The sequence below is a fragment of the Clarias gariepinus genome, chromosome 17 (assembly GCF_024256425.1).
Source record: "Clarias gariepinus isolate MV-2021 ecotype Netherlands chromosome 17, CGAR_prim_01v2, whole genome shotgun sequence".
In the NCBI taxonomy this organism is placed as follows: domain Eukaryota; kingdom Metazoa; phylum Chordata; class Actinopteri; order Siluriformes; family Clariidae; genus Clarias; species Clarias gariepinus.
The window spans coordinates 18,660,907-18,684,525 of record NC_071116.1 but is presented as its reverse complement, the minus strand read 5'-3'; the positions used below and the strand labels follow the sequence as shown (position 1 = coordinate 18,684,525).

Below are 23,619 nucleotides of genomic sequence, written 5' to 3'. Positions count from 1 at the left end.
TGAAGAACCTGCACCCAATGTCCCCTCAGATTTCTGTTGTAGTCCATCTCCCTGATCTTTTGTTCTGAAATGCTTTTCTGGCAGATTAAACAGTCTGGCTATTCTGCTTTGTACACGCAGAAATCCTGCTAACATCATTTGTGAACTATTTTGTGTGTAAAAATCCCAGGAGATGATGAGCAGTTTCTAAAGTTCTTAAACCAGCAGCCATGCCAAGAACAGAAAACATGATCTTAAGATCTTGTTTGTTCAAAATGTTGGTTAAAACTCATCAAAACAGACTATATGTTGGTCTCGCTTTTCTGAGATGGTCTTCATGAGAGCCAGTTTCATTGTGGTGCTTAATAGGTTTTTCAGATGCACTTGACAATGCTGTACTGTTCTTGCAAGAACTATTCCAGGACGACTGACCTTCATGTCTTAAAACAACCATTTGTTCCTTAATTTCCTGATTTCCTATGTGTTGTTTCATTATTTAAAATCTCCAGTATTGTTCTTTATATATTTTAACCAGACCAGAAAAAGAAGTGATCACGCCTGAGCGATATGTCTGGAAGTAAAGGCCTCTTGATGGTTTTGTCTACCCTAATCCACATCTGAAGTTGTAGATCTGCTAGCTTTTATTAGATCCATGATGTCTTAATGTGGAGGTAGTTAGCAACTGCTTGGACAGCGTATATATACGTTTCCCCCAAAAGAAAAAAAAATAGACCCATTCTTTAAATTTGGACTAAAATGATGACATTAGATGATCTGTTGCTTTGCGGGGTTTTTTTGTTTGTTTTTTAAGCTGGTGAAGGTTTTGGTGAACTGTAGCCCCCTGCATAAAGATAAGAAATAATGTATTGCGGATTCCTATCATAAAACCTTTGAGAAAATGCCAAAATGTTTAACGTTGGCTGGAAGTTGAGGAAGCCTTCTAACAGCCATACCCAACAAGTGCATGTCTTTACCAAGGTCGTTTATATTCGCAATAAATAGCTGATGTCATTACTGTAATGGTGGTTTGGAGTCTGATGAGAATTACTGCCAGGTAGTGTGCCAACTTCCTTTAAATGAATCAGTGCAGGAAATGCTTTTGAAGTTGCGGGTTTGTTGCACTCTAGTTTGCCCTTTAATATCACACACACATTTGTATTGAACCATGGCAACAGATGCTACATCCTCACGGCAACTGTGGCACGTTTGCATCATCCATTGATCAATAGTAAAGTTTCCATTCAAATGTAAAAATATTGACAACGCAATCTGCTGAGTGGACATTCACAGAAACGATGGTGCTCCTCTTTCGACTGCTCTTGTTTGGGGACACCGCAGTGGATCGATTGACCCGCGTATACAGTACGTTTTGGCACAGGTTTTTACGACGGTTTCACTGTCATCCTGGCCTGTGAGTTGTGGTTGAAATTCTTTATCATGGATTTGAAGCCTGTTCTTCTGCAAGGCAGGTGGAAATATTGGCACCGTAAATATGGGTCACGTTCATTTAAAATGATGATTGATTGATTGTTGGCCCAAAGTAGGTGTGTGTGTGTTGGTGGCCTGGTGGCCCCGCCCATCCCACGAGAAGCCCTGGTGAGTTCACCGCTCCGTGCTTTGCCTTATTGTCTGAGTCTCTTTTATTTTTTTTTAATGAGACTGAGAGACAAACTTCGTTTTTATAGAGCGTGGCTGTAAAAGAGGCGTCCCCTTGTGTGTTGTTGCCAGGAGACAGTTTTATTAGGAGTGCAGGGCCATCATTTCTTGCATACAGTGGTGCTCCCAGAGGGGCAGGAGCTCAGCTGCCGACGTCAGAGCATTGTCCCGGCACAGGAGGGAGTCTTCCTGTGTTTGACCTTCTGCAGATCCCAGGATGGATAACCTTGCCTGCGTGTGTGTGTGTGTGGTGGTGACTCTGACAAAGAAGGAAGGACGGAAGTGGCAGCGGGTGGATGGAATGAGCCTGAGGAAGCTGTGAGAGAATGAGAAGAATCTCCAAGCTATTTTTGAGAATTAGTTTGACAGCAGTGCTTTTATTAAGGGCCGTGTTTAAACACAAACTAAGCCTGATTTTGGTGTGAGCTGAATGCCTGTGGCAGTGGGGATCCTCCACACAAATACCTTTTAGTCTAAGAATAGGTTTCATCTGATCTGGAACATACACTGAATATATGAGTATGGTTCTCTCTGTGGTGATGAATGGAGTTTGGTTTGGTTCTGGTTTGTCCGCTCATGAATCCAGTTATATAAGCACAACCTTATCTGGATTTAAAACCATTTAAACCATTATTTGTAAATTCATTGTTTCTTTTTGTACATTTACCAACTAAAGAAGAGAGACAGACTTGAGCATTTTTTATTAATTGTTGCTTTTTCTAATCTTTAGTATATAGTCTTTTATGGGAAAGAAGGTCCACCTGGTGTGCTATTTTACATTTTTTAACACCTGATACACAGGTGGTCTTAAGCTCATAATCGGTTGAAGAGACACATTTGGTAACTTACATGGGCATCCACAGTACCGTACAGTACTACATGAAACAAAGCACCTTTGTAGAAAGGAAGTATTTTTGTACGTTTTTATGTTAAAATACATTTAACTTTGTATTTTTGTGTATATACACTTAAAAAAAAAGTATATATTACCATAGATGTGCAAAGAATCGTACTGTATATGGCAACTTCGCTGACCTTCATGTGCAACAGTAAATTTAACAGTAAAAAAGTTTAAAGTGAACTTTTATGATTTTGCAAAACAAGACTTGATATTTAGAATTTCCAAGTATTCCAGTGAGTGCTCAATGAAAGTTTATGGTCCAATTACATGCCTTAAATTATTGAAATTTACATACATTATGACCGTGTATTGAAAAGTATTTATTAAAGACACAAAATATCTAAAACTTAACTTTGATTGATTTTAAATTTGAATCCTCTCCACCCCCTTATAATCCGTTATCGGCTTGTGAAGTCTTCCAATGACATTAGTCGATGCTGTTTGTCACAATATAAACAGATTAGTAATTTAAACCACGGCCGCCCTTTTAAGGATAATGTGTGCACTCTAACCTTAATGGACATTTGAGATGGGGAGAAAATTGATTCGTCTATGCAGTCGCAATTTTTTTGCGTGGCAGTTAATGCATTGCCATACGGACTCTTTTCTTTTTCTTTTTTCTTTTCTTACTTTGCTGTTTTTGTGCATTTTTTCCCCCGATTTTTCTCCCTAACTTAGTAATGTCCAATTCCTCCCAGGCACTAGGGGGCCCCCACATTAGGCCTTTACCACCATTCAGTCGGGAGGGTGCCATACGGACTCTTAACCTTAATGGATCTTAATCTTAATGGATTTTTATTATTTTTTAAATTATTTTTTAATTTATTTTTGTTTGAAAATATTTGGATATTTATAAAATTTAAATGCTTATAGAATCGCAATAGAAATTGTATCGGCCCCTGGGTATCGGGGTGATATCGTATTGGGTGATTCTCTGGTGATTCCTGTCCCTAATGAGTTTCCTGAAACTTTTTGATTGGTATCACAGATTCCAGTCCTAATACTAACCGTCAGGACTAGGTTTCACTCCTCATGCTTCCCGTATCACTTTTTATTACTGGTGCAGTAATTTCATTATTCATTGTTTCATTGTTGTTAATACTGGAAACCCCCTCCACCTTCTTCTTGTTCTAGGAGCCGTTTGAGGACGGATTTGCCAACGGTGATGAGCTGACTCCTGCTGAAGAGGCTGCGGCCAAAGAGGCAGCCGAGCCCAAAGGGGTGGTGAAGTTTGGATGGGTCAAAGGAGTGCTGGTAAATGTCTCTACGTCAGCTTATACTGTAGCATCCAAAAATATCTGAATGGAAATAGAAACTTGAGCTGAAAATACAAACAAACAAAAAAAATGCTTTGATGTTTTAACAGCCTTTTAATTCCGAGTGTGTGATCTTTGTTTTGTAGTTCTAACACACTCATGGTAGAAGTGTTGTGGAGATGAGCTGCTTTAAAAAGCTCTGCAGTATGAATGAGTGTGAGTCGCACGCTACTTAGGATTATTATTATTTTTTTGGCCCCTGATGGGAATTACGCTACTCATCAGAACCACTTGTTCCGTCTTGCTCAGAGCTGATGCTAGAAGTTTGTGTTATTATTATTTTAGACTTGCTAATTGTTTGGCAAGGTGCGTTCAGTCTAATATACTTATGAGATCCGGTGTGGTTTGATTGCAAAAAGAACAAGACTCGATTCTGTAATGACTCAATAGCAGGAAGGAAGCACAACATTTTGGATTGTAGGAGTTAGAGAATTTCTTTTTGTTTATATGTTCGAGCTTCTGTATCGAAATCTCCGATCAAATGAACATGATGTGATGCACAAAATATTTAAATAATTCAATTTGTTTTTAACTTAACTGTAAATGTGCATTTGTACAAATGGTGATAAATCTGACTAATGAATACAAAGTGTGTTATGAATACATTTTCAGCGTCATGCATGTTTGTACCTCAGCCAAGTTTTTTTTCTTGGTTTGTTTAATTAAAAACCTGATGAAACTAAAGCAAACCAAATAGCAAAGGAATGCCGAATAGAAATTTTGCTTGGACAATCGACTAATGGTCTGAAAATAGGCAGAAGTTGTTTAAAAAAAAAAAAAAAAAGAAATCCTTTATTTAAGACTGTGAGAAAGAGAGAAAGAACAGAGCTTAAGCTCGACTTGTCAAGGACGAGTATAATCTCTGGGTTTTGTCACCCTTTTTTATTTTGACATTTGCAGGCCATGCTTCCTCTTGTTAATAACATCACCCTCATTTCCACCTACTCACTCAAACACTAAAACCAGATCAAGGCGATGGAAAAAAAAAAAACGCACAAAAAAAAGAGGCACTATTTAAAGTCTTCGGGAGCAAGTGATCATGTCTGACGTCATACCATTCCAAATGCAACACATCATCATGGGGTGTATAGGACGGGACACGTTTTCAGGTTTGGGGGGGGGGGGGGGCGGACGGACAAAAGAAGGGCTTTGCTTGGTTGTCTGCATTAAAACCTAACCGCCATCCTTCCTCTGCGCAGGTCCGCTGCATGTTGAACATTTGGGGTGTGATGCTCTTCATCCGCATGACATGGATCGTGGGCCAGGCTGGAATTGGTAGGTTTCGCTGTCTCCGTACAGCTCTTGTGAATTAGCATCTTAATTCACACAACCTCCATGGCCTTCCATCACCCTGTCACTGTTCTGCATTCCCATGCTAAACGTTGCTCTAAGGTGACACCTGTAGCTGAATTTCAAACACGTTCCCTAGCTGAGACAGCAACTTGGAGAAAGTGTGATTTGCTGGAAGCTGCACAAGTATAAGAAGTGTTCGATGTGCTGCGCAGGAAAAAATATTATTTATAAATTTTTCGTCTTAAGAAATTCATCACTTGTTTTATTTATCTTCTTTATTAAAGGACCCAAAAATGCTTTATTAACAGCCAATCAATCGCAGATTAATATCCTTTAAAATTCCTGGCCATTCTTTGGAAAGACTTGTGTCCCTCCATGCTCTGATACTAATACAACTACGTTCCTTTATTTTTTTATTTCCTCTCCACAGTGTGCACCTGCATCATCATCACCATGGCAACCGTCGTGACCTCCATCACAGGCTGCTCCACCTCAGCCATAGCGACCAACGGTTTTGTGCGAGGAGGTATTTAAGCTCACAGTGCACTATCACGCTACGTTTGACATGACGTCCGAAACTGCAGAGCTAGCAGCAGGACTTTCACAGATCATTCACTATGAGGTCTTGTACAAGACGTATAGCGATGGTTAAGGGCATTTAATCCACTCGCAGTAAGGCTTTGTAAATGTCATGCTGCTCAGTGATTTGAGTGATGGCTCAGTGTTCAGGATCTTTATGTTCTTGGTTAGTTATGAATCATTTTCAAGGATCATATCCAAGCTGATCCTTATGGTGCACACGATTTATTAGGCCGAGAGTTGTTTGTGTGTCAGTCAATCTCTTTATTTATATATACTGTATGAATATAAATACTAATGTTTCCCTTGGCTCTCTGTCATTCACAGTGGTTGATTATTTATTTTCTTCTTTTTATTAATTTATTTTTTTGCAAGCTGAGGTTGGAGGCGGCAGATATATGGCAGTTGACGTCACTGTTAAACTTTCTCATTGCTCATGCTGCTCACGTCACTTTTCCGTCCCCGCAGAATTTCATTTAAAATATATGCTGATGTTTATGGGAAAAAAAAAATGCATGGAAGTATGTGAGATCAGTTCACATGCTCTATATTTATTATATGTAAAAATACATCTCAGAATTTCTCATCTGTAAAACCTTACTCACCGGCCACTTCATTAGGTATACCTTGGTAGTACTGGGTTGGACCCCTTTGTAGTCAGAACTGCGTTAATTCTTCATGGCATGAAAACATTCCATGAGATCTGGTGTGATTTAATTGCAATAAGGACAAGACTTGATCCTGAATCGTCTCAACAGCAGGAAGGAAGAAAGCAAAACATTTTGGTTTGTAGGAGTTGTAGCTTTAAAAAAATAACAATTTTATACGTCTGAGCTTCTGAATTGAAATGCCATGTGCTGGTGACCAGCAATCTCCGAGCAAATGATTCCTTCAGTTTTTTTTTTTTTTGGTCCGTCATCACCTTGCTGCAGATTCATCAGTTAGACGTCCATGATGCGGATCAATTTTGGTGAGCCCATCCTAATTGTACCCTTAGTTTGCTGTTTTTAGCTGACAGGAGTGGCTCATCTGCTTCGAGGTTCGACGTGTTGTGCGTTCAGAGATGCTCTTTGGGATACCTCAGTTGTAATGAGATGTTATCGGAGTTACTCTATCAGCTCGAACCAGTCTGGCTCTGCCTCTGACCTCTAGAATCAACACGGCAGTCTCGCCCAGAGGTCTGACCCTCACTGGATATCATCTCTCTTTCCATTATCTGTAAACCCTAGAGATGGTGGTGTGTGTGAAAATCCCAGAAGAACAGCAGGTTCAGAAAAACTCAGCCTGTCTAGCGCTAACAACAATGCCATGTTCAAAGTCATTTAATCACCACCTCTCCCCCGTCTACATGCAAATGCGATTTGATTGAAGTGGTTAAAAAGTTGTACCTAATGAAGTAGCCGATAAGTTCATACTGTATATGGTATTTTATTACAGTATATTATTTCTGCAGCAGTTTAGTGCCCGGTTTTTACGGAAAATATGTATAAAACTTCTACCCCGTGTTTGTAATCCAGTAAATTTAATTATTGTGCTGAAATCCAGCATGTCATCACGTCCTTCAGGTAAGTCAGACTATTGCATAAGCACAAGTATGCGTGTCTAAGGTCAAGTACAGAATGAATAAGCCCCTGTCTTTGTAGTCGACACCAGGTCATTCTGCTCTAAATTACACTGCCGCAGTGCTGATGGACGAAGCCGGGTTAAGGTGTGCATTTACTTTGTGGCATGTGATAAGGATATTTTCATAAGGCAACATATCAATTGAGGAAGTGTTTAGGCTTCGAGAGGAGGAGACGATGTACTGGGCATGCGGCACTGGGTGAAACGTGAAAGGACAGCGGGTCATGGCTGAGGCTGAGGTCAATACTACACTAATAGGAAGATCATGAGAACGGCATAGTGACCTCTGATATACTGGAGCACACTGTATCCCATTCACAACTGAGATACACTGAACATGGCTGCCGCTAAAGTACTGTTTATGTAGTATGAGATTTCTGGGTATACAGTATTGCCTAGTGAATAGGGTTACCAAAGGATTTTGGATTCTTGATTGACCTTATACTATATAAATTGATGGAATGGATTTTGTTTTTCAAGTATCTGCATTTTCTCAGGCTCTGAATAATAAGACAAACTAACAATCAGAATTATCCAATTATTTTCAATCCTTTGACGCAGAACATTTGGCATCACTGACTGTCTGAAGTCACGGACCATGCCATGGAAACCAGCAAATGTGTTTGCCGAGTTTCCTGTCTGTACTTTGCCAGATTTTCAGCTTGTTTGTGGGGCTTTCTACCAACTGAAGGTTTGTTTTGTCATCAAGCATGCTCAGTTGGCTTGAGATCATGTGACTAACTCAGTCTTTTGGGAACATTCTCTTTCTTGGTCTTTGGTCGTTTCTGCAGTTATCACCTTGTCTTTCATGGACTTTGGGGTTTTTACATTTTTTTCCTTTAAAGAAAAATTGAGATTCATATAAGTACTGTAGATTATAGTCCCATTGAGTTAGATCAGACTAGTAAACCCTAAACTATCACTTTAAGACCTTCTGGTGATACTGAGCTCATTGTTGCATTCCTACTTTTTTTAAGAATGCACCAAAGTGCTGATTTGGCAACTCCCAAAGTTTCTCCTCTCTCTCCGATAGGTCTGATTTATATTCTAACCTAATGCTTCCTAAGGCCTCCATCACTTGCATTGACACCTAATGGGTCTGCATCCTGAGCTTTCCCTTTGGACTTGAGATGAAATGGCAGACTAACATCAGTAGACTTTATAGAAGGAAAGCTGGACATCTGTTTCTTTACATTAATAGATTTTTGGGCACCTTTCTATTCTGTACTTTTATCAGCGTTTCATTCATTATCGGCAAAATTCAGTTCACTTTAATCTCTTTTTGGCAAGATTTGACACTCGGCTCCAGTTCTGTTAGCATTACTACTGTATAATTATTTACTTCAAGACCCTCACAGGCTGGGGCATGAGGTGACTTGCTTGCTGTAACTTGCCTAGAGGAAAAGGGAAGCACATGGATTTTGGTTTTGTGGGAAACATCAACGGGGTGTTGCCGAACCTCTTCTGTTGCAGTACTCAACCCTGAAACCGATATCACTCACTCCGTGACAGATTTTTGTTTTTGTTTTCAGCACGGTAGTGTAACCATATCGTAACAGGAATATTTATATTTTCTAAGATTACAGCACGATCTGTTCATCCATCAGGTCAGGTTTTGTATGGACAGGACCAGTTTTGGTTTCAGCCGGTACTGTTAGTGTTTTGTCTGCAGGGTTCAGTTTGCAAGATGTTAAAACTCTTAGCAAAGCTGCAGGACAAGTATGTTAATAAAATGTAACATTCGCTATGATCACATACACCCTGTGATAGATGATGGTGCTTACAGAGGGTTTTCTCAAACACGAGACAGTGGGCTAAAAGTAATTTTTTTTTTTTTTTTTTTTTTGCATATTTATTCATTTATTTACTTTTTAAAAGGTTTAAACACACCTTTTAATTTAATGTTTTTCTCCTTAGTGTTTTTTTTTTTTTCTACATTCTAGACTAATACTGAAGATTTCAAAACTATGAAATAACCCGTATGGAATTAAAAAAATTAATGTAGTTAATTAAAACAAAAATGATCTATCATTATATTAAGGACATGAAGTTCAGCTGTTCCAGTATTGTGTCAACTGCATTTAAAAAAAAAAAAACCATCAAGCACAATGATGAACCTGGCTCTCATAGTTTTAGTTTAGAAATTATACTAATTTTAATTAGGTGTTTGGTGTTTTTCTCTTTGTCTGCAGGAGGGGCATATTATTTGATATCTCGAAGTTTAGGCCCCGAGTTTGGTGGCTCTATTGGGCTCATCTTTGCTTTTGCCAACGCTGTGGCAGTGGCCATGTACGTCGTGGGCTTTGCTGAGACTGTCGTTGAGCTGCTTCATGTAAGAAATTTGACATTTCTTTTTTTCTTTCTATAATAATAAAGGATGAATAAAGGGTTGACTTATCTGCGATTTCATCGTTCCAGGAAGCGAATCTCGTCATGCTCGATCAGATTAATGACATCCGAATCGTAGGAATCCTCACCGTCATTATCCTGCTTGGGATCTCCGTGGCAGGCATGGAGTGGGAGGCCAAGGTGAGAATCTTTGGTTCTATGAGTACATGAAAGGGACACGTAAAGAGAAAACAAACATGTACCGTTATGCTTTTTCAATCACAGGCTCAGATCTTCCTGCTGGTCATCTTAATCACTGCCATCTTCAACTACTTTATCGGCTTATTCATTCCAACTGAAGTGAAGAATTATCAAGGATTCTTCGGCTATAATTGTATGACAGTCTTTTTTTTATCCACAAACTTAGCTCGTAATAATAATCGCAAAAGTTTTCTCTTGACACGTATTCATGTTATTTTTCTGTCCTTTACAGCTGGTATCATGCTGGAAAATTTAATACCAGACTTCAGAGGAGAAACCTTCTTCTCTGTCTTTGCCATCTTCTTCCCAGCAGCTACTGGCATTCTGGCTGGTGCTAACATCTCAGGAGATCTTGCGGTGAGTCTAAAAAACGGCTCTAGGCAAATTAGGAGAGCTGCTTGGCAAAGACCTGGCCGAGCGTTTGCATTATTTATGCTTGTTTTTTTTTTTTTTCCTTTTAGGATCCACAAATGGCGATCCCGAGGGGAACACTTTTAGCCATTGTTATTACAGGCATCGTCTACATAGGTGTTGCTATAAGTGCAGGTAAATGGCATCCAGTGGAGCTTGCACTATATTCTATCCATGTGTTTAAATACAACTGAAGTGATGTTCAAGTCAAAACAGGACTTTTGATTTCGCAGAATCAATGAATGGGTAGTTTTTACACACATAAATTTCTTTCTCTATGTAATCCCCTGCTACACTAAAGCACTTCTCAAAGTGTTTCACTGGTACTTGAATACCATCAAGGCAGAGTTTTCTCAGTACGCTAGAGCCAGATCGGACTGCCGTCTGAAACGCTGGCCTCCCAGGAACTCCTTTAATGGCCCTAACTTTTAAAAATTCCCACAGACAGATGTGTCACTTCTGTAAGTTTGTGACAAGTTATCCATCGATTATCAAGGTTCAGACGCTCCACTCGCTGCTTGTTCACATGAACGACTGCAGTCGGCTCCGAGTCACCTCGGCTGGGGTCATTATTTAAGGACATACGCATTCATTAAACGTATGCACCACTAAAATGTTGTAATTCGGTTAAGAGTCTTATCACTGTACTGTGATTGAGGTCTTCTGTAAAGGTCATCCAGATTAATGCTTTCAATGAGTCCCTGTTTGACTCGAACACCCCTTATAACTGTATGCATTAAATATTAATATCTGGATTTTTGTGTCGTATGTTCATTGTTAAAATCGTTAAAAAAAAATTAAATTGATTGCCAGTACAGTAATTGTAATTTGTTTTATTTCCCTTAAAAGGAGCCTGCATTGTGAGAGATGCCACAGGTTTTAAGGTCAACGATACAAGGCCAAACTGCACTGGTGCTGAATGCTCATTTGGTTATGACTTTTCCTCCTGCAAGCCTTTTAACACAACTGAGTCCATTTGTAAGTATGGACTCCACAATGATTTTCAGGTAAGATTATGCCACGCGTATTGGTGAGAGAAAAATAAACATAGTTTAAATGAGATGAAATTAATATCCCTGTCTTTCTCCCCCAAAAAAAGATTATGAGTGTGGTCTCAGGTTTCGGGCCCCTCATCACAGCCGGCATTTTCTCCGCAACTCTTTCCTCTGCCTTGGCCTCTCTGGTCAGCGCTCCCAAAGTGTTCCAGGTAAGCATTTAATTTCTCTGCAGCTGTACTATAATACTGTCATGGGGCGAATGATCTGGGTTTTTCTATGGACGATGCCGATTTTTAGAAATCCGAGCACTTTGACCACTTTTGTCCTCTTTATCTAATAAAACATAACAGTTTAATAACTATAAATGATGCACAAAAGTGTTCAACTTAAATATACATTTGTTAAAGACTGTAGGTCAAGGTTGGTATTTTTAAGTATTTCTTTATTCCATGCGCATTACAGTCGAATACTATCCTGTCCTTGCTAGGGAGTGAGCAGGCTGCTGGTAGTCTGACACTTCGACTCTTCGACAGATTTAAAATACGTATTTGGAATTCATCACACGTAATATAACGTTTATTTACGGATATAGAGTACCAGTCAGTCTTTCTAATTTAGTGTTCAGTAAGAAATAAAAACCAGGAAAACCAATGGGATTAGAAGGTGTGTCCAAACTTTTGACGGGTGCTGTATGTTCTTTAGGGACTAATAAAAAGTAAAGGAGAAAAAAAACAACAGCTACATCTGTACAGCGCTGGGCTGCCTGCAGATGTGCCTGTTTGTTAATTGGATTCATATGCTCAGGCATCTGCCGATGCTTATTATTAAAAATGAGATATTATATGTTGGTCGTCTGGATGCTCCTATCGAGGAGCCAGGGTCGCCACAGTGGACCATCTGATATGAACACAGCTTGGCACAGGTTTTACACTGTGAATTTGTGAATACATTTGTGAATAGTCAGATATCTGCTTAATATAATTTACCTTGTAGTTAAAGTATAAAGACATAAAATATATGGCAAAGTGCTGGTGACAAAATTTAGCTTGCTGAGTCAAATCAGCAGCATGATAGTGACTGAAGTGTCCTTTTTGGAAACGCTGTGTTGCATCACAACCTGACAGACTTAACATCAGCACAGGAAGCATCTGCTCAGTGTCGGAGGTTAACATGACAACATGAAGTCTGTGCTCCTGTGATCGGAAGCAGACACGATTTTACGTCATCGGTTAATAATCCAAAGTGACTCTATAGTAAGAAAAAAGTAAATAAAATAGCATTCATCTGTTCCCTCAAAATCTTTTATCTAATGTTTATCTTTATTTAAAATATTGCTTTTTATATCACAAGTTGATGCTCTTGTTTCTTCAGGCTTTATGCAAGGACAATATTTACCCTGGCATTGCTGGTTTTGGTAAAGGCTACGGCAAGAACAATGAACCCTTGCGTGGCTACTTTCTTACATTTGGCATTGCCATAGCCTTCATCCTTATTGGTATGTAGACTGTCTACTACTGTAGGTTGCAGGTTTAAGCCTCATACTTAAAAATATCCTCTACAAATGTGTCCTTTTTCCGTTTTTTTTTCCTCCATCCAGCCGAGCTGAATGTCATTGCACCAATCATTTCGAACTTCTTCCTGGCCTCATATGCCCTGATCAACTTCTCAGTGTTCCACGCCTCTTTGGCAAACTCTCCCGGTAAGTCTGGTTTGTGATGAGCTGCCTGTTACCCAAACACTGAATATTTCCTAAAAAGACGCGACACTTGAATGTGACTTCGTCTTAAAATTCCACCAGCTTATTATCAAGAAAAATTAAAATCTTAGGTTGCATTTGTTGATAGGATTTTTTTTTTTTTTTTTTTAAGAATTTTTAACAAAATTTTTGTGTAAATTTAGGAAGTCCCTTAATAATAAATATTTATTTTTGTTAAAAGCAGTATAATTTTGATCTGTTTATAGTTATGAATAATCATACAAAACAAATTGGTTCCTGTTACTGCTTACATTAGAATAATAATTAAAAGCAGAACATCCTTCTCTTATATATCTTCCTTTTTCCTTCTCTAGAAGTTAAACAGCAAAAAGCAAACTTATGTTACTAAGAAACTTTATAATGTTGTTAATGTTGGAAGGTTTTAGGGAACAATTTGACCTCTGTGGAACCTCCCATCAAAAAATTAAATCAAAGTTATTTAATATTAAACAAAAAGAAATAGCAGACAGTTAAATTATTCAGTGTGATTTGTTGCAATAACTATATTAAGCTAAGTTTTTTTTGGGTTTTTTTTTTTTTTTGTAAAAATAGAGCAATAAGTGCTTTAGTTTTCGGGTGTCCAGAACTTTAAATAGTTGAAGGGCTGCATTTATGAATGTGTACAATGTGCTATAATTCAGATTTTATTAACTCTTAATTAAGTCTTAATTAAGGATTTTCTTGTTCCTTCTTGTTTCTTTAATGATTTTCTTGTTCTCTATAGACATAGATATCCCATGAGTACTGGAAAATACATTTAGTTTAATTTCTTTTTCATTTAATAATTTAATAGTCAACTTTGTTCAGGCAAGAATAAATAAGAATAATAGAGTTACCTAGTATTAAAATTAAGTATATCATTACGTTCTGTATGGATATCTTACATCCAAAAATATTGGTTTTATAAAGTTTGTGGTCTTTAAAGTTCTGAGTTCACAAGTATTTTGATTTTAAAAATCTGCGGTCTCTTTTACCTTGTATCAATGTTTTTCTAAGTAAACTTTTCAGGTTTTATTGCACAGAAAATTATGGTACAATGTGAAAGCAGTGTTTGATGTCTATTTGTAATATATTTCTATAGGAAAGTACTATATTATAGTTTTATATATATTAAAAAAGTTTTTTTTTAGTTACATTAGCTGATCTTTAATTTTTTATAAAAACCAAACTACCCACCCTTTTATCAGGGAATATATGAGGGCTGTTCAAGTCAAACCGGAACTTTTGATTGTGCGGGATAACAGAACACAGTTATGAGAGTAAAAACTACCATTATATCTTTATATAATCCCTGGCTACACTATTGCCTTATCCAAGTGTCTTACTAGCGCTTGGACATCAAGGAAAAAAATTCCAGCACCTGGAGCCATAATTGGGGTGGCTGCTTCACGTCTGAAAGGCTGGCTTCCCAGGAACTCCTTTAATGGCTCAAGCTTGTGGAAATGGCATGTGGAACGAAGTCAGGACAGTACGGGGGATGTGGCAATAACTCCCAGCCGAGTTCCTGTAATGTACAAGTTGTGTTCTAGGATGAAAACAATGTTTTCATCCTAGAAGTTGCAGATTCGGATGTTTTACTACGACCCATCGCCTCAAGTGTTCTGTAAACGTCAAACATTTTTCTGCCTTCATTCCTGAAAAATTTCCTTACAAGTCCCAGTTTGACTTGAACGATGCCTGTATTATAATGTCTATAGTTTTTACTTTTGTGGTTCAAACAGCCTAGATGATAACAGTAGCATAGAGCAGATTTTGCGCAGTATCATATTATATATATATATATATATATATATATATAATATATATATAAAATATATATATATATAAAATATATATTGAAATGGTTGTCAATGTTGTATTTGTCTTTCAAGCATATTTTAAGTACACATTTATTCCTTGTGTAAAGAGGTTTGTTCTACCTCCAATACCAAAGCTCTAGAAGACCACCAGGTATATACCTTCATTCTAACTATGACGTTTATATGTCCACAGTTTCATGCACGTAAAGGGTACATTACTATTTTTTTTTTATTATTATTATTTTTTTTATTGGTACAGCATTTACTGGAGAGCTCTTATTCAGCTTTTTTTCCCCCCAACCACATGTACCCTTTATGTCATGTATCTCTCGTAGCATTATTGTATAACAGTTCAGCTGTGTAATTGCTTGACCTTACTAAAAAAGAAAAAAAAAAATCCCATTAGCCTAGTACTAGCTCCTTGTCGAAGAAACCCATTTATTTACTGTAACCTCTCATATATCCTAACTGATGCTAACTCATTTTAATCCAAATCCGTATTCATGCTTATGCAAATTGTGGCACTGATATATTAAACTGTCGCAGTCTGATGATACATTTGTCGGAACAGCTAACTACATATTATATCACACAGTCTGAATCTATTCTTTTAAGGATCAGTCTGATGGAAAGAAAGACATGCGATGTTTACAGCAGGAGATCATTTAATCTGGCGTACACTACTTTGGTTTTATTTTGTGGAACATTAGATTGCAGCAATTAATCACTGTCCTTAATAGTAAAAAAAAATTAACTGTATATGTGTGTATTGATTAGTTCAGCAGTCATTGCAGTGAGAGAGGAAAAAGATTTAAAAAGTAGTTAAAAGATTGTCATGCAAGATAGAAGTTGTCTGAAGTGCATGAGCAGGTTACAGTATGTTAAGTGATCCTCGAACATCCTTGATCCTTGAACATGATCCTCACCGTAGCGAAGTTAACTTGAGTGACAACTGTAGCATGCAAGGCTGTAAAAGTTTAAATAGTTATACAGTTATTTGTTTAAGAATATATCCAGTTAGTTTTATAGTTATGCATTTAATTAGTTATCCTGCAGCTGCACAGTTAGTTTTTTATAGTTATGTTGATAGTTTAATGCACATGCACAGATAGATGCATAAAGTTAGGCGTGTATATAGATGGATGGATGGATGAATAGATAGATAGATGGATAGATTGATTTAGGTTTTTAGTTCTGCATTTATATCGTCATATATTTATAAAGGCGTACATTTTTAACAGTTATGTATTTATAGTTGTAACCCTATGATTATACAGATATATCATGCAACTATATCATTAGTTAGAATACTGTATGTGACCCTGCCTGTGAAAAGCCAGCCAAAGTCATTGAATCATTGACTTTAGTCGACTTAAAATAATAGGAAAAAAATCTTAACATACAGTACTTTAGCTGTTTTGTTTTTTTTACACACAATCCAGGTAACAATTATTTATGGTACTCTCTTTAGGTTAATTATCTAGTAAAATGCAGAAGAAAAGTTTCAGAGCCCACTGTGGCACAAAAAATAAGCTTGTAGTAATATGTTATGAGGAGGCAGGATGCATGGCTGAATATCTACGTACGTACTAATTGGTGCGTGCGTTGGACAGGATGGAGGCCGAGCTTTAAGTACTACAACATGTGGGTGTCTCTGGCTGGAGCTGTGCTCTGCTGCGTAGTTATGTTCGTCATCAACTGGTGGGCTGCGCTCCTGACCAACGTCATCGTCTTATCCCTCTACATCTACGTCAACTACAAAAAGCCAGGTCAGTCTAACTAGTTATTTCTCTCCCCATGCATAAGAATCAGGAGTATAATCAAGCCTTGTTCATGTGGATTAATTATTCATGTTCTCCATATTCCCAGTGTGTTTTTATATTGTAATTCTGAATGTTTAATCCAGTTTCTGTTCAGCTGCTCAACTGGGTCAGTTTGTTAGATTGGCTAAGTCAATGCTTTTTGTCCTTCAGGATTTTTTTTCTCAGCAGCCAGTGTTTGAGCTTGAGCACATATTGATGCATCAGACTATATTTTAATATATTTAATATTTTTTTTCCTGGCTGATATGAGTTTCATCATTATCTGCTGCTCTCTCAATGCAGCAGCATAGCACTTTCTCTCTCTCTCTCTCTCTCTCTCTCTCTCTCTCTCTCTCTCTCTCTCTCGTTCTCTCACTCTCTCTTTCACACACACACACACACACACACACACACACACACACACACACTGCAGTGGAGTCAATGTTCTATTTTTGGTTGTAGATGCAGTCAGGGGAAGGACAGAAATAGATCTTATAGTATAGACTCATTCTATGGCTAGCGTTTTGTGTAATCTTTATCGGGATGTGGAAAGAAATGAATGAAAGAATAAGAAAGTGAAAGGGGAATGAGTATGAATGAAATTATATGAATCAAAAAAAGAATAAATGAATAAAAAGAATGAACAAAGGTAAATTTATGATTGAATCAAAAATTCATTGTTTTTTTTATAAATGCAATTTTAGCTCTGTGTTCTAGAACCATTAAATATTAGGATTAATTAGTTATGGTGATTTAAAAAAGAAAAAGGAGGAAGCCTTTGAGGCAGGGCGCGCAGGGACGCCTTTGACGCAGGGCGAGATTTATAATTAAATTTGTTAAATGTTTGTCAAACACTTATCAGTTTGAGTTTTAATCAATAAAAATTTTGTCAAAATATTCCTAACAAAAATGTTCAAACTTAAAATGATATTTAAAGTTGTGGATTTGACTCGAAACCAACTATAGATTACTTTTTTACTTATTAAAATAGGCTTGAAAATAAGTAGACTTCTTGAAAAATCATATATGAGGGAAACAATAGAATAAGAAATGTGATTGATTATTGTATCAGATAAGAGGAAGCGAGAGAATTAGTTATGAGGGAATGAGAAATACTACTAGAGTATACACCCATTGTAGGTATAATTAAAATGTATACATAATAAACAACTAAATCCGTGAGCTGTGCCTAAAATATTCACATAAAATTCATATTGAACGTCCGCAGTGAACCTTTGATTTTGATTACAGTAAACACCGCAAGCCTGAAAAACATCTTTTAGGAGCTGAGATCAAATGTGTCATGCCACCGAGTTTTTAAAAGGTAATTAGTGACAACATTTCTAGTGTTGTAAAGGAACACTTTAAGCTGCTTTTGCAGCACTTGATGTGTGTGAGAGCGGTGCCCACACTAACAGAGGAGCTGGGCTCTGCCTGGTGCAGACTACCACAGGAGGAAGGGCAGGAGTCTGGCACGCAGCCTCTACCACCTGCTGTGGCAGTCTGAGGGTCATCCGCCCTCCAGGTCACCAGCATGCTGAGGCCACAGATGCTGCGACGTCTCATGTGGCGCGTGCGTGTGTGCACACGTGTGGATGCGGTGTCTCTACGTGTGTGTGTACGTGCAGTCTTACGTAATGGAAAGGTCATTTGTGCGCAAGTCCACAAGCACACAAACAGAGTTATATAAATGTCAGGATTAGGAAAATAGGTGTCTTGGTTGCTAACCGGGTCAACATTAAATGTGTTTCCATTTGCAGATGTGAACTGGGGCTCTTCGACCCAGGCGCTGACCTACCACCAGGCCCTCACACACAGCTTGCAGCTCTGCGGCGTCGCCGACCACATAAAGACCTTCAGGTACACCCAAACGTCCGAGTTTACACCTTTTTGAAAATGCACGATGATGTCATTTTCTACTTGATTTAAATGAACATTGCAGGAATTTGTGAAGCTTCATTTCCTTTCTGGTTGCCTGATTTAGTTTTTAACAATTGCAGGTTGCTTGCACATGTGCCGACCTTTTTTTTTTTTTTCTTTTTTTTTTTAGTGTTTGCAGGTGTGTAGTCAAGTTGTGCTCGCTTTGTAGTTTGTTGATTTTGGTAGAGCCACATTTTATCAAAGTTCAAAGCCACTCCGTCTACGCTAGCGTGTTTGTCGCTGATAATGGGTTTAACATTTGAATGACTTTCATCGCTGTTTAAGACTGGAGTTGAAAAATCTGTTATAAAAAACATTTTTGAAGGCTACAGTGCATGGTACCCTGCGTTCTGCAGTGCAGACAGTTTGATACATTTACACACACACACACACACACACACACACACACACACACACACACACACAGACAGAATGAATATAGGTTTAGAATTCTGAGAGTTCTAGAATTCTAATTAATCCTAAAAATAACTGACAGTCCGTGTATAGTATTTATTTGTCATGTACAGTATTTACATTGGGTAGCTCAGTGGTTAAGACATTGGACTATGGTTCTAAAGGTCCAAGGTTCAGAACCCACGACCACCTAGTTACCATTGTTGGGCCCTAGAGCCTTTAAGGCCCCTAACTCTCAACTGCTCAGATCTATAATCAGATAAAATGTAAGTCGCTCTGGATAAGGGCGTCTACCAAATACCTGCCTGTAAATAACCAGTATTCACCAATGTGACCTGCCCCTGCCTAGCCTTATCATAATAATAATACATAGTAAATTCTATTTTATGTGAAGTCTAATGGCGGTATGGTGGCTTAGTGGTTAATGCTGTCGTCTAGCACCTCCAGGTCCTGGGTTCAATTCTCGTGTCGGGTCTGTATGTGCATGGAGTTTGCATGTTCTCCCTGTGCTTGGTGGGTTTCCTCCGGGTTGTCCGGTTTCCCTCCAAAATCCAATGACATGCAGATTAGACTAATTGCTTTTCCCAAATTGCCTGTGGTTTGTGAGCGTTAACCGGAGGTCCTGCCACGGTCGTAGAAATGGACGTAAAATACACTGGCCTCCATGGTTCCTAATTGGACTAAAGAGGATCCTGGATGGATGGATGGATGGATGGATGGAAAAGTCTAATAATGTTACCTACAGATGTGACGAGCATTTCACCACACATCCTACTGTGCATGATTGTGTGTGTCTAAAAAGTAAACTTTGAAATTAATACCAATACAAGAAGCCACTTGGTTCAGGCATTGGCTATAATCCTCACTGATCATCAGTGAACTTGTCTAATATTCTCTTCAGTACAGCAGTAGATACATAACAGGCCTAATAGGCAGATTTATAAGAGATACTATCACTTGGGTTACATCCCTGATTTACATTGTTTATGCTCAACTCTACTTTCTGCATGCAGTTGACCAAGGTTTTTTTTTTTCAGTCTGTCTTATTTATGACATCATTAAACAACACTAAACACAAACAGGCTATGTAATACCTACATGGATGAGTTGAGACAAAGCGTTGGCCATAACAGATGATTTACATCATTTTCGTCATACTCACCAAACTAATCACTAGATGTGTGTTTCGCTAATAATAGGAATAATAGACCTTTCAGATTAAAACTGCATCATGTAAACAGCTCCATATGAACTGTCTGACCCGATTCACCCCAATTACAATGAATTTTTCAATCAGAAGCATTGCATAAACCTTGGTGGAGGAAACACTACACTGATCAGCCATGACATTATGACCACTAAGTGAATAACGTTGATTATCACATTACAGCAGTACCTGGAAGTGGGTGGGATATTATTAGGCAGCAGCTGAACCTGAACATTTTGTCCCTGAAGTTGATGTGTTGAAAGCAGAAAAAGTTATTAAGCGATTATGGATTAAATTGACTTTGACAAGGGCTGGATTCTGCTGGCTAGACAACTACAGTAGGTCAGCGCATTTCAAAAACTGTAGCTCTTGTGGGATTTTCCTGGTCTGCAGTGATCGGGATCTACCAAAATTGATCCACAAAAAAAGGAAAACTGGTGAATCAGCAACATGGTCATGGGCTGCCAAGGCTCATTTATGGGTGTGAGGAGTGAAGGCTGTTCTGGCGTAGCTGGCGAAGACAGTAAGATGCTTTTGACCAATGTTTTGATGAGAATCTTGGGTCTCGCCTTTTATGTGGATATTACTTTTACAGTTACCACTGACCAAGTACACCCCTTTATGGAAACAGTATTCACTGATGGCAGTGGTCTTTCTTTTTTCCATGTAAACATATCTAGTGAGCTCTTCTGCCCTTTGCATGGGGTGAGGTCATCCTGGACAAGAGACCAACCCCATAGGATGAGAAACATTTCAGGATAGTGTAAATCCAGGTTAGGATGACTTAAAAGATGATACTGGACCAAGTGGACCCAAACCATGCCAAGGAAAAAGGCACAATCCCTCTTAATTTGTCACCTATTTGTAACATATTTTACACTTTTTGTTGAATTAATCTACTTAGCCAAGACCATAGAAAGATAGACTAGATTTGATGCAAGGCAAGGGACTATGATTTTAATTTTTTCCCCGCCCCAGCACAAACAACCTGTTGTAGCTGTAAGTGCACATTACATCCAAGTGAACCGGAACCCTGATTCCTCCGGTTTAATTGGTTTAACTTGCATTTAAGTCGTTTGATCATGTGTTCCTCCTGCTGGCTTGGATAAAATTAAACCTCTGGTGTGAAAGAATGTAGACATGTTTGTGGCTGCTGTCTTTAGGGTCTCCTGTAGATGAATAGTTATGCTGGAAAGACGGTTTAGATCAAGTATCATATGACTCTTTATAATGTGGAACAGTAATCAAACTACTCACTATATGTACTTAGTCTAACAAGATTAGATTTTCCCCAAGCTTATCTTCCAACACACATCAAACCTTCCCTCTGCCTGAGGTAGTCACCCACACTGATCACATTCTGAATCCTGGGAGATGCATGCACTTCTTGTTATTCGAACAGTTTTGGGGGAAAAGAAACACATTTATTTGGATTAATGCAGAATGACTGTAATCTCATTAAGATTAGGCCAGTATTCAGCTGGCACACACTGTAGGAGCTGAAATGGAGGAAACTTTACCCAGCATGTGGGCGCCCGTTAGTGTTCCCATGGCAATAAGTCCTTGGAGGATTAGGGACCGTCTGATAATGCCACGATAATCAAATGAGCTACTCTTAGCCTTTGCTTAGCCATAATCCCTTTTTCTTACAGTATGTGCTTTGAAGTATATTAATCTAAATTTCTCACATTCTATACTTGACCAAAAAGATGATCTTTTAAGGTCATGTGAAAAGAAAAAAAATAGTTCTGAGGCAAGCGTGTAGTGCTAAGAGTAATGATATTCCACCATAAGAGCGCGTGGAGTCTCTTGAATTTGATTTCCTAATGGAGCATTTTCCTGCACATAGATTGAGCTAACCACATAATTGGGCAAACAATCTGGCACTCTCGTCTAGCCAAAGTTGCACACACAGATTTTCCACAATCACCATCATGTCCACGCTGGACCGGACAACCATTATCCAATGCACGTTTGTGTTCAGAGGAATGTGTCAGTAATACATTTAATAAAATCCACAGCAGATGACCTGACCCCGAAATCACTAGTTTTGCTTGTATACTTGTGTTTGTGACTCTCGCCATACGCTTCCTCTGCCTTACAGAATTACATACCACTTCTAATATCATGGATGCGGTGAAACAGCAGTAGCTAACGTCAGTATGGGATGTTGTACCCACTGATGTGTGTACCTGTCTTGGGTGCCAAGACTTATGAGTATCAAAGACATTTCATATACTAATACTACGAGGAGGAACAAACAGGAAATAAAGATGTATCTCATGAATGCATTTATGTATTTGTACCAAACTTCATGCCTATCTTGGGCATCATGATCTAAAAGAAGATACTGTTAAGGGATATTAAAAGCAACAGGAAGTGAAACCATATCAAGTATGCTTTTGTTTATTGACACCAAACTATCTGCCTTAGGCATCATGACAAACGCATTCCCGACCACGTCCATCAAAAGTTTTATGCCAAACTTTGTACGTGTCTTTTTTCTGACCTACCTACAGTAAGAACTGTTTTCTGACCAATATCACTCTATAGTGAGGTCAGATTTAGTATTTGTTTATCAACATCCAGCAGAGTGCTCGGTATTAATGCCATGCTGTCAGGGAAAATAAGTCGTTTAGTGTCCAATTACCGGCGGTGTGGTGGCCAAAAGGAAATCAGGCCGGCGTCTAAGTGAAGAGTAAACATCAGATCAATGAAATATTGCGAGTTTGAATCAGACAAAGCTCCAGCTCGGTGTGCCCAGGGCCTGAGGGAGCAGAACTGACACTGTCCTGTCAGTCACATCGACACTAGCTTAGGGATGTAGAAGACACTAGATAATGCATTTTTTCAAGCAGCATTTAAAAAAAAAATGCAATGGTTAATCTGAAATGGCAAAATCATGACAAAACTGCTAGAAAATAAGGTCAACATTTTTCCAAAGGCATACCCTGGACAGGGTGCCAATCCATCGCAGGGCACACACACACACACACACACACACACACACGCTCAATCACACACTATGCGCAATTTGGGAATGCCAATTAGCCTAACCTGCATATCTTTGGACTGAAACCGGAGTACCCGGAGGAAACCCACCAAGAACGGGAAGAACATGCAAACTCCATGGACATAGAGACGGGAATCGACCCTGGTCGGGAATTGACCCTGGAGGTGCAAGACTAGAGTGCTAACCACTACACCACCGTGCCGCCAAAGTCAGCTTAGTGTTAGTGTTTTTTTATATCAAACTTGGACTCTGTCTTTGACAAGATATCCTTACGGAGTCATAACCTAACCTCTGACGACCTGAATGTCCTCATACAGTATAAGGCTGACATTTTGTCTCTACTACATGTATGATGCTTGTGAG

At 38.6% G+C, this 23,619-nt stretch overlaps 1 protein-coding gene across 2 annotated transcripts in view; it reads left to right on the top strand.

The window, feature by feature from the left end:
* The window catches only part of slc12a2 (solute carrier family 12 member 2), a 62,181-nt gene that overhangs the window by 24,585 nt on the left and 13,977 nt on the right, over positions 1 to 23,619 (top strand). For both annotated transcript variants that reach the window (XM_053515966.1, XM_053515965.1), the window contains exons 2-15: positions 3,671 to 3,790; positions 5,052 to 5,127; positions 5,576 to 5,671; positions 9,540 to 9,679; positions 9,766 to 9,876; positions 9,961 to 10,069; positions 10,169 to 10,293; positions 10,398 to 10,482; positions 11,197 to 11,354; positions 11,447 to 11,554; positions 12,717 to 12,840; positions 12,943 to 13,044; positions 16,514 to 16,669; positions 18,463 to 18,562. In XM_053515966.1, the coding sequence (XP_053371941.1) occupies positions 3,671 to 3,790; positions 5,052 to 5,127; positions 5,576 to 5,671; positions 9,540 to 9,679; positions 9,766 to 9,876; positions 9,961 to 10,069; positions 10,169 to 10,293; positions 10,398 to 10,482; positions 11,197 to 11,354; positions 11,447 to 11,554; positions 12,717 to 12,840; positions 12,943 to 13,044; positions 16,514 to 16,669; positions 18,463 to 18,562 (1,610 nt within the window). The remainder of the gene's footprint in view (positions 1 to 3,670; positions 3,791 to 5,051; positions 5,128 to 5,575; positions 5,672 to 9,539; positions 9,680 to 9,765; positions 9,877 to 9,960; positions 10,070 to 10,168; positions 10,294 to 10,397; positions 10,483 to 11,196; positions 11,355 to 11,446; positions 11,555 to 12,716; positions 12,841 to 12,942; positions 13,045 to 16,513; positions 16,670 to 18,462; positions 18,563 to 23,619) is intronic.